Source organism: Blennius ocellaris (assembly GCF_963422515.1).
Source record: "Blennius ocellaris genome assembly, chromosome: 12".
In the NCBI taxonomy this organism is placed as follows: Eukaryota; Metazoa; Chordata; class Actinopteri; order Blenniiformes; family Blenniidae; genus Blennius; species Blennius ocellaris.
This window is the reverse complement of record NC_137661.1, coordinates 28938430-28953363: the sequence shown is the minus strand read 5'-3', so window position 1 is coordinate 28953363 and position 14934 is coordinate 28938430. Positions and strand designations below refer to the sequence as shown.

The 14934-nt window shown below is 51.9% G+C and overlaps 1 protein-coding gene across 2 annotated transcripts; it reads right to left on the bottom strand.

The window, feature by feature from the left end:
• Positions 1–5: 5 nt before the first annotated feature.
• On the bottom strand, positions 6–14751 carry cc2d2a (coiled-coil and C2 domain containing 2A). 2 transcript variants are annotated; one of them, XM_080505960.1, is made up of 38 exons: positions 14648–14751; positions 14496–14577; positions 13729–13776; positions 11978–12061; positions 11716–11893; positions 11423–11499; positions 11245–11346; positions 10647–10727; positions 10391–10579; positions 10155–10314; positions 9936–10072; positions 9715–9846; positions 8941–9150; positions 8509–8615; positions 8278–8418; positions 7905–8061; positions 7538–7812; positions 7222–7399; positions 6995–7148; positions 6760–6907; positions 6359–6497; positions 6084–6287; positions 5899–5991; positions 5733–5824; positions 4594–4761; positions 3892–3949; positions 3711–3820; positions 3394–3490; positions 3214–3312; positions 2961–3137; positions 2331–2345; positions 2018–2221; positions 1846–1935; positions 1651–1764; positions 1321–1578; positions 1177–1235; positions 907–1084; positions 6–813 (listed from the first exon to the last, which is right to left on the bottom strand). In XM_080505960.1, exons 3-38 carry the CDS (start codon positions 13732–13734, stop codon positions 628–630), a joined length of 4857 nt encoding a protein of 1618 aa, XP_080362086.1. In that variant the 5' UTR covers positions 13735–13776; positions 14496–14577; positions 14648–14751; the 3' UTR covers positions 6–627. The 2 variants fall into 2 exon arrangements, with proteins under 2 accessions (XP_080362086.1, XP_080362087.1); XM_080505961.1 differs by lacking the exon at positions 2331–2345.
• Between the last annotated feature and the right edge of the window lie 183 nt (positions 14752–14934).

The window sequence follows — 14934 nt, the reverse complement described above, 5'->3', positions numbered from 1 at the left end:
AAACTGTTTGTAATCTAGCAGACGAGTACTCGAGTAAACCTACTGGTAATGTTGGTGGAATAAAACTCACACTTAATTGTGATGATATGTAATTCTTATCCAGTAAAATGTTGGTAACGAAACAGAAATCTATAAACTGCATCCAACTGCAATAAAAAATGTTTTTTGCAATATTCCTTCAAGGTCATTTTTCTAGAAAGACGCTTCTTTAAAAAAAAAACATCTAAAATACTGATCAAGTCTATAATGACATATTTCTGAACTACTTTCAAATAAACTTGAATGTTTAATCTCAAAAGCATAAATTTGTCAAAAATGCAAAAAATGTCAACATGAACTAGAAAAGGTGAATTTCTCTCTTTCCCTGCAGCTCCAACTGATTAATGTCCAATATGTCAAGGTTTGACTGTAAATGAAAGGAAAAGAGGAAGTGAAGGTTCCAGGTGAATAAAGAACCAATCAAAGTGAGAATCAGCTGCACAGAAACAACAACAATGTTCCTGGTTGGATCCTGGTTCCAGGAAGATTTCTGCTTTGGTAACTCACGTGACCTGCAGCGACTCTGGTAGAGAATTCCAGCGCTGCTCATCACTCAAACACCCTCCGAGGGCGAGGCTGGTCCGGCCGTCAGGTGCAGAGCAGCGAGGCCAGGTACACCCACACCGACAGGACGTTGTTGGGGTAAGGATGCACGTACACGGCCAGAGCAAACTCCACGTTTGGCGCCTGGACGCCGTGAACCCCGGTGCTGTACACCGCCTCCACGATGGGCCGCACCTCGGAGAACGGCAGGTGCAGAGGGAATCCTGAAATCTGCACACAAACCAGACATTGCATCAACACGGACGTCTGTCCCCTGCGGACCGGGGACGCTTGTCCCCCAGCGGATCGCCTCTCTGGATCCACCTTGTAGTCGCCCAGCATCTTCTGCAGGTCGTGGCAGTGGGCGTCGGCCACGTCCTGCCCGGCGCTCTGCTCCAGCCTGGGCAGGAAGTGCTTCAGGGTGGAGGTGCAGTGGCGGTTCCAGCGCGTGGGCTGCCGGGGGCGCCACTCCATGATCTTCTCCTTCAGAATCCTCTCAATTCTGGCCAGAGGGGAGGACACACGTCGCTTGTTCATGGTGAAGTGTGACACTGGAACAAAGGCCTGGTTCTGTATGACTGCATTATGACTTGCCTGTCCTGCAGCTCCGCTGCAGCTGCCTTGTCTGCGCGCCGATAAACCAGCTTGTCCGGCTGCAGGCGTTAAGGCCAGACGGAGGAAGAGGGAATTACGACGTGACCGAACACATACAGTTTGTCGGGAATGTTGGAGAGTCACCTGAACGCTGGACAGCCCAGGGTGGGAGAAGGACCGCGAGAAGAACGGTTTCCACAACTTGGCTTTGGTGACGTCAAAGCTCATCCTGGTGGGCGCGGCGTACTGCTGGGTGTTGAACCACACGTTGTCGGCGTCGACCAGGCAGCCGACGGTCTGCAGCGGACAGAAGGTGTCGTACTGGCCGTAGTGCTGGCCGCTGCTGGGGTTCCAGATCAGGTAGCGGCTCTGCTCCAGGGTCAGGACGTACGCCGTGGGCCCCTGACGACACACAACCAGCGTCACCTCCAACACTTCAAACCACCGCGGCGTCGACAGACGGACGCCACACACCTCCGGTATGGCGCTGCCCACCACCAGCCAGGCTCGCTTGCCCATAAACAGGAAGTAGTTGCACAACAGCACGGCGTGTTCCTCTTCGTCTCCCGCCAGGAACGTGAGGAATTGCTGGAAAGACGAAGACCGAAACACGAGCTGGTCAAAGACGGAGGTTCTCCTCCAGCGGCGTCCTGCAGAGCGCCGACTCACATCACAGCTGCTCCAGAGGTCGCAGGACCCAGAAAACGTGACTCGGTCCGGCAGGGAGGGGATGAGCGAGACGAACCTGGCCACCAGGGTCTGTCAGGTGGAGAGCAGAGCACAAGTCACGTCCAGGGTCCTGCTAGGACCAGCAGTTCCTTGGAGGCTGGGTGAGACTGACCGTGGCCTCCTGGGGGCTGTTGGGGAACGCGTCCAGGAACTCCTGAGGGGGTTTCAGCGGCCGGACGAAGCGGGTGATGAAGACGGTTTTCCCACTGAGGTCGATGACGGTGGTGATGCAGGGCCGGTCCGGGTAGACCTGCACCGCCTCCTTCTCAAACCGGTCCGACGCCTGCAGCAAGCGCTCGTCCTCCTGGCTGTCAAACTGCAAGGACACGTCCACCAAAGAGGACTAAAGCAACAGGACTGTGTGCCTTCAGGGTGATGAGACGAGGACTGGAGGACAGGGAAGGGGGACGTGGTCCAACAAGTACCTTCAGGTCCTTCAGCTACCGTGCAGCGCAGCAAAAGTAAATCAGGGACACATGAAGACAAACAGAAAGACAAGACAAGCTGCTCTCCACACAAACACCAACAACCTCCTTCAGTGTCGTTTCAGTGAAACGAGTCTGGAGGCGTTGGCCAATGGACAGTGTCCTGCAGAGGACACACTGATGGACTCTCCCTCTCCCCGATGGACTCTCCCTCTCCCCGATGGACTCACCTTCTCCCCGATGGACTCTCCCTCTCCCCGATGGACTCTCCCTCTCCCCGATGGACTCTCCCTCTCCCCGATGGACTCTCCCTCTCCCCGATGGACTCACCTTCTCCCCGATGGACTCTCCCTCTCCCTGATGGACTCTCCCTCTCCCCGATGGACGCTCCCTCTCCCCGATGGACGCTCCCTCTCCCCGATGGACTCTCCCTCTCCCCGATGGACTCTCCCTCTCCCCGATGGACTCACCTTCTCCCTGATGGACTCTCCCTCTCCCTGATGGACTCACCTTCTCCCTGATGGACTCTCCCTCTCCCTGATGGACTCACCTTCTCCCTGATGGACTCTCCCTCTCCCTGATGGACTCTCCCTCTCCCTGATGGACTCTCCCTCTCCCTGATGGACTCACCTTCTCCCTGATGGACTCTCCAGGCACCAGCTGAGGTTCAACTGTGATGAAGAGTGTGATGAACGTTCCTTCGCTCAGGCTCCGTAGAATGTCATACCCCCCGTTGGGGCCATGGCTGCGCTCCCTGCTGTAGCCCAGCAGCACCGCCGGGGTATTTACTTTGAATGTTCCGTCAATCTGCCAGATGAAAAACAAGCAAACGTGTCAGGAAGTCACCAGACCTCTGTGGAGAAGAAGCAAAGCAGAGGCTCACCTTGAGCTGAGAGTAGATGGTGCTGAACGGGATTCTAACAGAACCCAGCCAGTGCTTCTCCACACGGGTCTGGATGGTTTTGCCTTTGTCTTTGTCAGTCTGAGGAGAATGACACATGAACCTCAGCCTCCAAGCAGGGATGAACAGTGTGTGACCACAGAAGAGAGGAATCCTGCTTACGCCTCCAGACTCAAACACCATCTCATCAAATATGTTGATGAAGACTTCGTCTTTCACCGCCTGCAGGCTGGCAGTGCTGTAGTCTCCATTTGGGGCGCTGCACACACAAAGAGCTTCAAGTCAGCAGCAGTTAAGAAATGTTGTCTTCGTTAAACTCATTTTAAAATATGCTATTCACTTTGTGACGCAACTCAGAATTTCCAGGTTCAGACGCATTAAAACCCATCATGTGAATATCCTGGACTCCAGCAAGTGTAGATCAGAGAAGCAGTTCTCATCAGAGGTGGGAAACGTCTATGAAAGGCAAAGTAATTCACCTGAATGGAAGCTGCAGTTCCTCATTCCAACATGGGTTTGGTCCGTCGGCGGTGGTCGTTTGAAGAACCGTGCGCTGGAAGGAAACTTCCACAAAGGGCCTGACTTGTACCTGCAGCAGACGGACGCGTCATGAGACTGAGGCTGGTTTCAGCGTTATGAGGAGGACGAGGCGCCCGGTACCTGGCTGAGGTAGCAGTCGCTCCCCTGGATGGCGGTCTGGGACGACTGTCCTGCTTTACTGCAGAAACAACCAGACCAAGCAAACTTCATGAGGTCACAAAGCTCATGAGGTCACAAAGCTCATGAGGTCACAAAGCCCATGAGGTCACAAAGCCCATGAGGTCACAAAGCCCATGTAGTCACAAAGCCCATGAGGTCACAAAGCCCATGAGGTCACAAACTTCATGAGGTCACAAAGCTCATGAGGTCACAAACTTCATGAGGTCACAAACTTCATGAGGTCACAAAGCTCATGAGGTCACAAACTTCATGAGGTCACAAACTTCATGAGGTCACAAAGCCCATGAGGTCACAAAGCCCATGAGGTCACAAAGCTCATGAGGTCACAAACTTCATGAGGTCACAAACTTCATGAGGTCACAAAGCCAATGAGGTCACAAAGCCCATGAGGTCACAAAGCTCATGAGGTCACAAAGCCCATGAGGTCACAAAGCCCATGAGGTCACAAAGCCCATGAGGTCACAAAGCTCATGAGGTCACAAAGCCCATGAGGTCACAAAGCCCATGAGGTCATAAAGCTCATGAGGTCACAAAGCTCATGAGGTCACAAAGCCCATGAGGTCACAAAGCCCATGAGGTCACAAAGCCCATGAGGTCACAAAGCTCTGCAGCTCCTGGGGAAAGCAGCCTGGCCTCACTCACCTGCTGGGCGCCCTGCGCACCGGGACGTCATACGCCCGGATGATGTTCACCAGGAGTTTGATGTCCCCGTCAGACAGGTTCTGAGCAGTCACCTTCTTTCTCTCTTTCCTCTGTGGCTTCAGGGGTCGCTTCGGCTCCGCCAGCTTGAACAGGTTGATTCCCAGAAACCTGGTCGTCACAGATCGTGTCAATCAGTCACCCAGCACACTGACCTGTCACTACAGTGCACACACATGGATGTATCACACTGCAGCTGTCAGCTAGAGGAGCTAAAACCAGCAGTACTCAGTCCACGCAGGGATTTACAGTTCATCTCACATGTTCATCCTGCTGCATGAGTCTGCAGACAGACGAGACAATCTGAAGCCGGAATTAAGTCGGGAGAGTTTATTGTGAGACTGGAAGGTCTCCGGAGAACGTGTGAAGGTTCCTCTTATCGTTCTGGTTCTCATCATTTACAAATCTTATTGAACAATAACGCTAAAAGATTTGTTCATGTGTTTTTCATGTTATCTTTTCTGGTTGATGCATCATTTCTGTATTTTAACTGAATTCTGTGGGGCTCATTTTGAGAAATACTTCAGCAAACTCCTGAGAGGACTGAACACAAATACAAAGAACTACATCACTGCTACGGCACTCTGAAGGGAGAAACGGAGAACTGGTGGATGGGAAAAGAAGAAGAAGAAGAAGAATTTAAAAAAAAAGAGTCTTCAAACATACCCTGTACCTGGACCACTGGGAAACAAAAGAAAAACATGGAAGAAAATGAAAAGAAACAAAATGTAAACATTTGATTTCAGTAACATCCAACAACATGACTGGTGCCGATTGTAGAACTACGACTGTGTCCCTGGTGATCCTGTGTGATGGACTCTGCTGGTTCCAGGAGGACCTGGACCAGGAATCAGAGTCCAGGAGGATCAGGATCCTGCCCTGCCTCTTTCCTCAGTTCACTCATGCATCCATGCTAAAGCTTAGCTTTCCCTACAACCACAGCATGTTGAATCACGCGACGCCCATAAGTTCTGACCGACAGTCCAGAAAGCAGCGATGAGTGAATATTGGTGAGGACAATGGAGGAGGCAAACAGGACAGAGAGTGAAGGAGGACCGGTCAGTGCCTCCAGAGGGTTTTACCCGATGCTCGGTATTTCATCTTCTACCACCAGGTCAGACAGAAGATAGTGATGTTTAGCAAGAAGGAACCTGTGGATGACAGATTCTCGGATCTGGGGAAGAAAATGAAGACGACAAGTCACTGAGCGTCGACGTTCAGCCGTTTCCACCAGAGGCCCTCGCTCACCTTCTGCAGGTACTGAGCCACTAGAGCTCTGTGTGAGTCCAGGTGCTCCTTGGTGTCGACCACGTCTCCGTCTTGCAATCTTCTTTCATAGTCCTCAAATCATTCCAAACAAATCAGAGACTCAGTGTGATGTGTGCCTCCATTCTGCCAAGGTGTGCATCACGGCGGCTTCCTGAGGAACCGACCTGGAACGGCCCGTCGGTCACCTCCCTCTCCTGAGCAGGGACGTATTTGTAATTACGGAACTCCGCAACCTCCTGGTTCCTCAGCCGGAGCAGCCGGAACCTTCTGGACTTCTCCAGGTCCTCGTCGGTCACAAAGTTAAACTCCTCCTGGAGATGCTCCAGGCGGAAGTAGTGTGGCGCCGTGACCTGGCCGCTGGAGGCCACCTGAAGACACCGGACCAGAGCGCCGACTCAGCAAGCGCAACAAAACACCGAGGACGTCTTCTGACTCCCACCTTCAGCAGCTGCATGATGGAGGCGTTGTTGGGGTCGTTGGGGTCGAGTCGTGACTGCGTGGCCCACTCGCTAATCTTCTTCATGTCGTAGAGTCCAGACGCCCCGATGGACGTGACGGCGTCCACACGACCCAGGCCGCTGAAACAGAACAACAGTGACCTCAGGGAACAAGATCCACGACGTGTATTTACAGTTTGTAAAGCTTCTCACGCAGACACTCGTCACCAGATGATCGTGTGATGTGTGTTTGGTTGTTAAGTAATTTACCACGGAGAATAAAGAAACACAACTTCTCTGAATCACCAAATGATTGAACAACAATCATGTAAAACCCGATGATTTCAATGAAGCCGAATCCACTTTCCGTAGCGTCACTGCAAAGTGAAGGTTGTGTCAGTACCTGTGTCGACCAGCAGGGTGCTGAGAAGCAGGGGGCGCCAGAGGGACGCCGTCCTCCCCCAGCGCCCAGGAGACGCAGCAGGACAGTTTCCCAGAGGTCAGCAGGGTCACCTTGTTGCTTCCGTCGGCCTCGAAGGAGAGGGGGACATCTGGGGGGGGCGAGTGACGGGCGGCGGAAACAAGTGGCTGAATAAAGAGTTCCACAAGATGGAAGCGCTTGTGAGCATGACGATTACCGCTTCCGACTCCCTCGTGGTCAAACATCACTCGCTGGTTGCTGCTGAACTCGAATTCCTCCAGAGGAACGTTGGCGGTCAGAACCGAGGGCTCCGGCACCGGAACGAAGACCTGAGCCAGGAGGGAGCAGGACGAGCCCGCCTCCTCGAACACCTGCTCATGCAGACGTGCAGACACGTGAGGACGGGGAGACAGCAGGTGGACGGACGGCTCGTCTTCACGGTACCTGCAGGTTGATGCTTTGGGGACAGTTGAGTATCTTGAGGTTGAAGATCTGACCAAAATGCACCCTGAAGTCGGCGTTCAGGCCGCGGCCGTCCGTCCGGGACACTTCCTTCTGGTTATAGAGGATCTTGATGAAGAGCGAGCGCCTGGACAGCTCCTGCCTCCGAGCCGCCTCGGCCCTGACACAGGACAAGTCAGTCACAGCTCAGTCCAACGGCACACTGGTAAGGTGGACCATACATTCTGCTGCTGCACCACCGGCTGCTTCCTACAGGCGGCGCCAGAGAGTCAGACGAGCTCAGAGCTCGTTCTCATACCTGGGGCAGAGTTCAGTCGCGGTGATGTTTCCAGATGCAGACAGCTGAGGGATCAAGATGGGCTCTCCGGGTTTCCTGCGGATCCTGGACACCTTCTCTCTCACCCACTGCTCCAGGGAGTCCAGGTCGGGCTTCTCGGGGGGGTCTGGCTTCAGGGGACCTTCTTTCGGGGGGTCTTCTGACCCGCTGGTTTCCCGCTCCTCCTCCTCCTCGTCTTCGCTGTCGTCCCGCGTTTGGCCTTTCTTCTTCTTCACTTTCTTTTTCTTCTTGGCTTTCTGAAAACAGCATCCAGGACCTGATGAAGCAGCCTGACGAGGTCTGACCTCCGTAATGAAGGGGACTCGGGTGGAGGAATGACGGGAGGCACCTGTGTTCTTCTCCACAGCTTCCACTCGTCCAGCTGCTTCTTGTACTCCGCCCACTTCCCGAGGTAGTCCTCCTCCCCCTCTGCCTGCAACTCCACAACCTCGGCCAAGATTTCCTCTTCGTGCTCTCGCTCATCTGATTCCCGATCCACGTTCTCCCTGCAGCAGTGATGGACAACATGACCCGGGATTGTTTCTGCAGCTACCGTACGTTTCCTCCAGCCCAGTGAGGCGAGCTAACGCTAACGCTAACCCTAACCCTAACCCGAACCCTAACCCGAACCCCGGGTATTGGATAATACAGGAACGGTCACAAATTGGACATTTTCACTGTTCAGCCCGACTGGCAGCTGTTGAAATGAATTGAGGTTTTACCTTCTGAGGTAGAGTTTGTAAGGCGTGTTGCTGAACGTCTGCAGGTCTCTGAGAGCCTTGACCTCCTTCCACACCTTCACAATGTTCTTCAGCAGAGTTCTGTCTTTCTCCTGCTCCTTGTCCCGCAGCTGCCGGGTGTTTCTACCAAGGTCAGACGGACAAAAGCATTGCAAGGAGACTTCTGGTGGCGGCGTGGAGCAGGACTGCAGAGGCTGACGGACACAGACTGACCTGACTTCCTGGCTGTACTCAGAAATCCTCTGTTGCAGAGCCTGAGTGAGGCTCCGGCCGCTGTGGATCTCCAGCATGTGGTGCAGCGCCCTCCTCAGGCCATTCAGCTGCAGTGAAGAAACAAAATACCTCCGTGACCAGTGATGAAGACACAGATGTACATTACTGTAATTCAGTAGTATCTTGGGGGTACAGCCCCAATTTCAATTAATATTCAAAGATTTAGATCTGCATTTGTGTACCTGATAGACGTACTTCATTTGTGAGACTCACATATTTTATAAACGGACTTGTACTTTGCAGTTTTTACAATTGAATTTCTTTACCATAAACTTGTAAATGAGCACCACAGCGGTAGTGAAGTGGTGATTCTACTTTAGAGAAACCCAGCCGGGGGTGACTAGAGTGAAAGAGCACGAGGAGCGGTGGAACCTTGTCGGTGAGGTGTCCTGTCAGGTTGCTGTGCTGCCTGCTGAGCTGCTGGTCGTACAGCTGAGCCAGACGAGCCCCCAGGACGTGCTCCCGGCTGAAGAGTGGATGGTGGGAAAAGATGAGCCCCGAGACGTCCACATCCAGCTGGTAGTCCCCCTCCGGGTCGGCGCCGCCGCCGATCAACAGGCTGGTGTGTTTGGACTTCAGCGCCTGCAGGATTAAATCACATCAACCATCATGGACTATGCTGGGAAGGAGCCACGCTCATAAAACTCTCTTGTATCTTGTGTCTATTTGACCAAATATGTAAGTAATGAAGCTCCGGGGAAGCACGAGCTACTGACAGAGACACAGAGCTCCATTAGAAGGGCCTTAATGCAAATATCATGCATGAGCAACACAGAAACAAACATCTGCTTTCAAGGGGATCATAAATAACAGCTGCTCCTGTTTTGGTCTGAAAACATGAATTGAAAGACAGCAGCTATTTGACGTTTGGTTGTACTTATTTGTCATGTTGGGCAGCTGTCGAGTCGGGAATGGTCTGAAACTCAATATCGGCACAGACCCCCCCCGGCTGGACCATGAACTGGGCCCTGGGGGGGCAGAGCTGCTCTCCTAACCTATCAGAGGCTGCGGTCATGTGACCAGTCGTTCCACCAACTCTTGATTAGAACTGCTTCTAATCTGGGAGCTTTGGCTTTGATCTACAAAGACAAAGGTTTGAATCTCGTCATTCCTTGATGTTTGTGGTTTCTGCGTGACCTTTCTCACCTTCCTGTATACGGTCTGCAGGGCCGGGTCCAGATCCTCCTCCATGTGGAAGAGCGGGGGCCGGGTGGAGGATTCCTTTATGGGGTCCGGCAGAGCCAAGATCCTGCCGTCGTCTCCAAACCATTTCTTTCCCTTTTCAAGAAAAACATCCATATTATTACGCTTCAAGACGTCGACGGACATGAAGAACCAGAAGGACTTTACATCTTGGCACATGTTACCTCTTCTGTTTTCAAAACGCGATTCTCCAGAATGTTCTCATTGGTCGTGGAGACAACAGGCCTCTCTCCAACATAGAGACCCTCGTCCTCTAAATAGCGGGGCTTCGTGTTTTCAGGGAGTTTAATGGAAGTCGGAACTAAAGAAACATGATTGTTTTCACGTCAACAGCAGGACTTTATCGGTCGTCACAATACTTAACAAGTGAAGTTGTACTCCACCTGGACGGAGGCTTGCTGTGAACAGGACTTCACTTTCCTGCTGGACACGTGTCCTGTACCCACCATACTCGGCCTTCCTCACCTCCAGGAAGTCCTGGGGGGCCTGGCCCAGGCCAAACAGGTTGTCCTCCTCATTGCTGACCAGAGGATCTTGTTCGCTCTGAGGCAGGAGGCAGACGTTCCCTCAGTCTCTGCCGAGGCGGGTCCAGAACACAGGACGTACGCTCATGTTCTACCTGATTATCTGCATCTGCTTCAGCTTCTTCCTGCTCCTCTTCTCCGTCTTTGTCACCATCGTCTTCTGCTGGTTTCCTGTGCCCGAGCGTTTCCCTGCTGGTCTCCTCGGTCCCGTCGGCCGGGTCGGGCTCAAAGTCCCAGGTGAAGAAGTTGTAGGCCTCCTCTGCAGTCGGTTGTCCTGCGACCGCCTGTTTTCACCGAGAGTCAATGAACAGCAGGTGAAAGGACAGAAAGCATTGTTCTAGGAATCCTTACCCTTCTCGCTGCCTCTCGACTCTTCAGCCTGGCGCCGAGGCCCGGAGGCGCTTCGGTTCTCCCACTTCTGTCTGAATCCACCTGTGAAGTTTTAACATGAGTTACAAACAAAAACTTCTCATTTGAACTCTGATTGAAAACCTCAAGAGCAATGAGACACGTCCAACGTCCTCTAAAGACCTGGACTCACAAATTAAACCCGTCATGTTGAGTTGACATAATCCTTAAAAGCCTATCAAAGTAAACCCTGATCCAGAATCAGAACCCAGATCTGGATCACCTCCCACATGCACTGGAACCTTCCAGGGCCTCGTTTCATTCCGTGACCAGAATTTCCACAAAGTCCCTGCAGGAGTTGTGACGTCATCTTGCTGGCAGACAGACAAACAGGTGACTTCATTACGATGGTGGGTTAATACTCTGAACAGTGTTTCACACTCATCTGGGAACTCTGAACCCTGAACAGAACAAAATACCAGCAGATATAGAAGGACAGAACGCGCTGGAGCAGAAACATGTTCCAGATCCACATCCTGAGTTATTTGCACATCGTAGCTTTCTGCGTCTCGTCGATGGTTCGAGGTTGCAAGACGCTCACCTGTCTGTCAAACCTGGTCCTGGTGTCTCTGTCTCTGAGGCTCTGCAGGCGACTGGCTGGTTCAGGAGGAGCCCCCTGCTGCTGGAGGGTCTCGGCTCTGGACTGGGGCACCACAGGACACAACAGCAATCAAGGACTAAAGTCCACAACGAAGGACAGAAACGGTGAGAAGGTTTACTATGGCAGCTCTCAGCTTCTCCTCCAGGTGGAGCGTCATCACGTCGTCTGGACGCTGGGAAGCTTCTGAGGCGAGTCCTGGAACACAAGGAAGATCGAACGGTTTCAGTCAAGGGTGCTTATTTCTCAGGCTCCTGTAGTAACTGACAAAAGGTGAACTGATGGAACATTGGAGGTTCAAATTCTTCCATGTTTAAAGAAGGATGATCGGACATTTGACGCTCCGACTGACACATGAATGTAAAACACCACGTTTCTGGACAATACATGCTAAAAGGACAGCGCGGCACAAACTTCTCTGAGAGCCAGCGGCAGACTGTGACGAAGCGTTGAGTTTCCTGGACGCTTCCCTGTGGGCCTTGTGGGACTGGAGTGTGGACGCCCCCCCCTCTCCATGGTCCTCCTGGTCCTCCTGGTCCTCCTGGTCCTCCTGGGCCTCCTGGGCCTCCTGGGCCGAGGACTGCTCCAGCAGCTGGTCAACACAAACACAACCAGCAGTGTTGGTCTGCCACGCTGCTTCTGGTGGAAATGGTGAAGGTGGCAAAGACCAACGTACCTTCTTCTTCCTCCTCTGCCTCTGAGCCTTTAAGGTGCGTTTCAAAGTCTCTCCGGGGTTTTCCTCCCGGCCCTGCAGCTCCGGCTGTACAGACGGAATACAGCTTATGTACAGCAGGAGTACAGCAGGAGTACAGCAGGAGTACAGCAGGAATACAGCAGGAGTACAGCAGGAATACAGCAGGAATACAGCAGGAGTACAGCAGGAATACAGCAGGAGTACAGCAGGAATACAGCAGGAATACAGCAGGAGTACAGCAGGAATACAGCAGGAGTACAGCAGGAGTACAGCAGGAGTACAGCAGGAGTACAGCAGGAATACAGCAGGAGTACAGCAGGAGTACAGCAGGAGTACAGCAGGAATACAGCAGGAGTACAGCAGGAATACAGCAGGAGTACAGCAGGAGTACAGCAGGAATACAGCAGGAGTACAGCAGGAGTACAGCAGGAATATAGCAGGAGTACAGCAGGAGTACAGCAGGAATATAGCAGGAGTACAGCAGGAATACAGCAGGAATATAGCAGGAGTACAGCAGGAATATAGCAGGAGTACAGCAGGAATATAGCAGGAGTACAGCAGGAGTACAGCAGGAGTACAGCAGGAGTACAGTTTATGTCTGATCGGTGCTTCAATGGGTGAAACACTGGAAGGTTAGCGTGGTGGAGAAGAACTGCCAGGCACAGTTTTCACATGGAGGACAAGGAGAGCAGTGCTTCGCCTCACAGGAAGAAGGTCATGGGTCAAGTAGGACCCAGGACCTTGCTGTATGGAGGTCGCTGTATGGAGGTCGCTGTATGGAGGTCGCTGTATGGAGGTCGCTGTATGGAGGTTGCATGTTCCCACCATGTGTGTGGGTTTCCTCCTCCGGGAACTCCGGCTTCCTCCAATAGTCCAAAAACTGAGGCTAACTGAGGCTAACTGAGGCTAACTGAGGCTAACTGAGGCTAACTGAGGCTAACTGAGGCTAACTGGTGATGCTAAATTGCTCCTGGTACGAATGTGAGTGTTGTTTGTCTACATGTGATGGATTTGTAGAGATTTACAGTATTTGTGGCTGCGAGTAAAACCCTGGTGCTCGACTCTTAATAATATATAATACTGTGTGAGAAACTACAAGGTTTAGTCTCAGGACAGGTAGTTTAGTCTCAGGACAGGTAGTTTAGTCTCAGGACAGGTGGTTTAGTCTAAGGACAGGTGGTTTAGTCTCAGGACAGGTGGTTTAGTCTCAGGACAGGTGGTTTAGTCTAAGGACAGGTAGTTTAGTCTCAGGACAGGTAGTTTAGTCTAAGGACAGGTAGTTTAGTCTCAGGACAGGTAGTTTAGTCTCAGGACAGGTGGTTTAGTCTAAGGACAGGTGGTTTAGTCTCAGGACAGGTGGTTTAGTCTAAGGACAGGTGGTTTAGTCTCAGGACAGGTGGTTTAGTCTAAGGACAGGTGGTTTAGTCTCAGGACAGGTAGTTTAGTCTCAGGACAGGTGGTTTAGTCTAAGGACAGGTGGTTTAGTCTAAGGACAGGTGGTTTAGTCTCAGGACAGGTGGTTTAGTCTCAGGACAGGTGGTTTAGTCTAAGGACACGTGGTTTAGTCTCAGGACAGGTGGTTTAGTCTCAGAACAGGTAGTTTAGTCTCAGGACAGGTGGTTTAGTCTCAGGACAGGTAGTTTAGTCTCAAAGCAAAGCAAAGCAGCATCTCGTTTACTAGTTTAGTAGTAAAAGTGGAGGAAGAGATTATTGTTGTTCAACAACAGACCAACCTGCATGGCGGCTGGAAGCTCGTCCTCAGTGACCGACGGGACCAGAGCCTGCAAGGACATCTCCTTTACTGGACATCTCCTTTACTGGACATCCTGAACATCATCTTACTGGGCATCTCCTTTACTGGACATCTTTACTGAACATCTCCTTTACTGGACATCTTTACTGAACATCTCCTTTACTGAACATCTCCTTTACTGGACATCTTTACTGAACATCTCCTTTACTGGACATCTCCTTTACTGAACATCTCCTTTACTGAACATCTTTACTGAACATCTCCTTTACTGGACATCTCCTTTACTGGACATCTCCTTTACTGGACATCCTGAACATCATCTTACTGGGCATCTCCTTTACTGGACATCTTTACTGAACATCTCCTTTACTGAACATCTCCTTTACTGGACATCTTTACTGAACATCTCCTTTACTGGACATCTCCTTTACTGAACATCTCCTTTACTGAACATCTTTACTGAACATCTTTACTGAACATCTCCTTTACTGAACATCTTTACTGAACATCTCCTTTACTGAACATCTCCTTTACTGAACATCTTTACTGGACATCTCCTTTACTGAACATCTTTACTGAACATCTCCTTTACTGGACATCTCCTTTACTGAACATCTCCTTTACTGAACATCTTTACTGAACATCTCCTTTACTGAACCTCTCCTGCTGGTTCAGTCTGAAGAGCCTCCGGAGCCTCCTGAGGCTCGTCGAAGCTCCGCAGGAACACCAGGAGGTGTAAAACTCTACCTGGACGTCGTCCTCATGGTTATTTGTCACCAGCGTCCTCTGCAGAGCCCCTCGCGTCTTTTTCAGCTTTTCTCGAAAAGCACTGAAAGAGAAGCAGCGTTAAAACGTCCCGTTCCAGCGCCTGTACGGTGTTGACGTGTCGGGTGAAGCACCTGGGAGAAGCCAGGGCGGCGGCGGCGGCGGCGGCGCTGCTCCTCCGACGGCTGTTCGAACAGGAACCGAGTCCTCTCTTCTTAATCACGGTCCGTTACCAGGGAACCACACACGCTGCGGCTCAGCGAGCTGGAGTGTCGGTGCAACCGAACTTCACCAGTCCTCACCTCCCATTGGTTCACACGCCTGTCAATCAAACGGCTTGGCGCATTAAGAACCCGCCTACTACGGAACCCGAGAGGAGACAAAAAGGACGCGTCGCTGTGGTTCGCGGGTAGAAATGAAT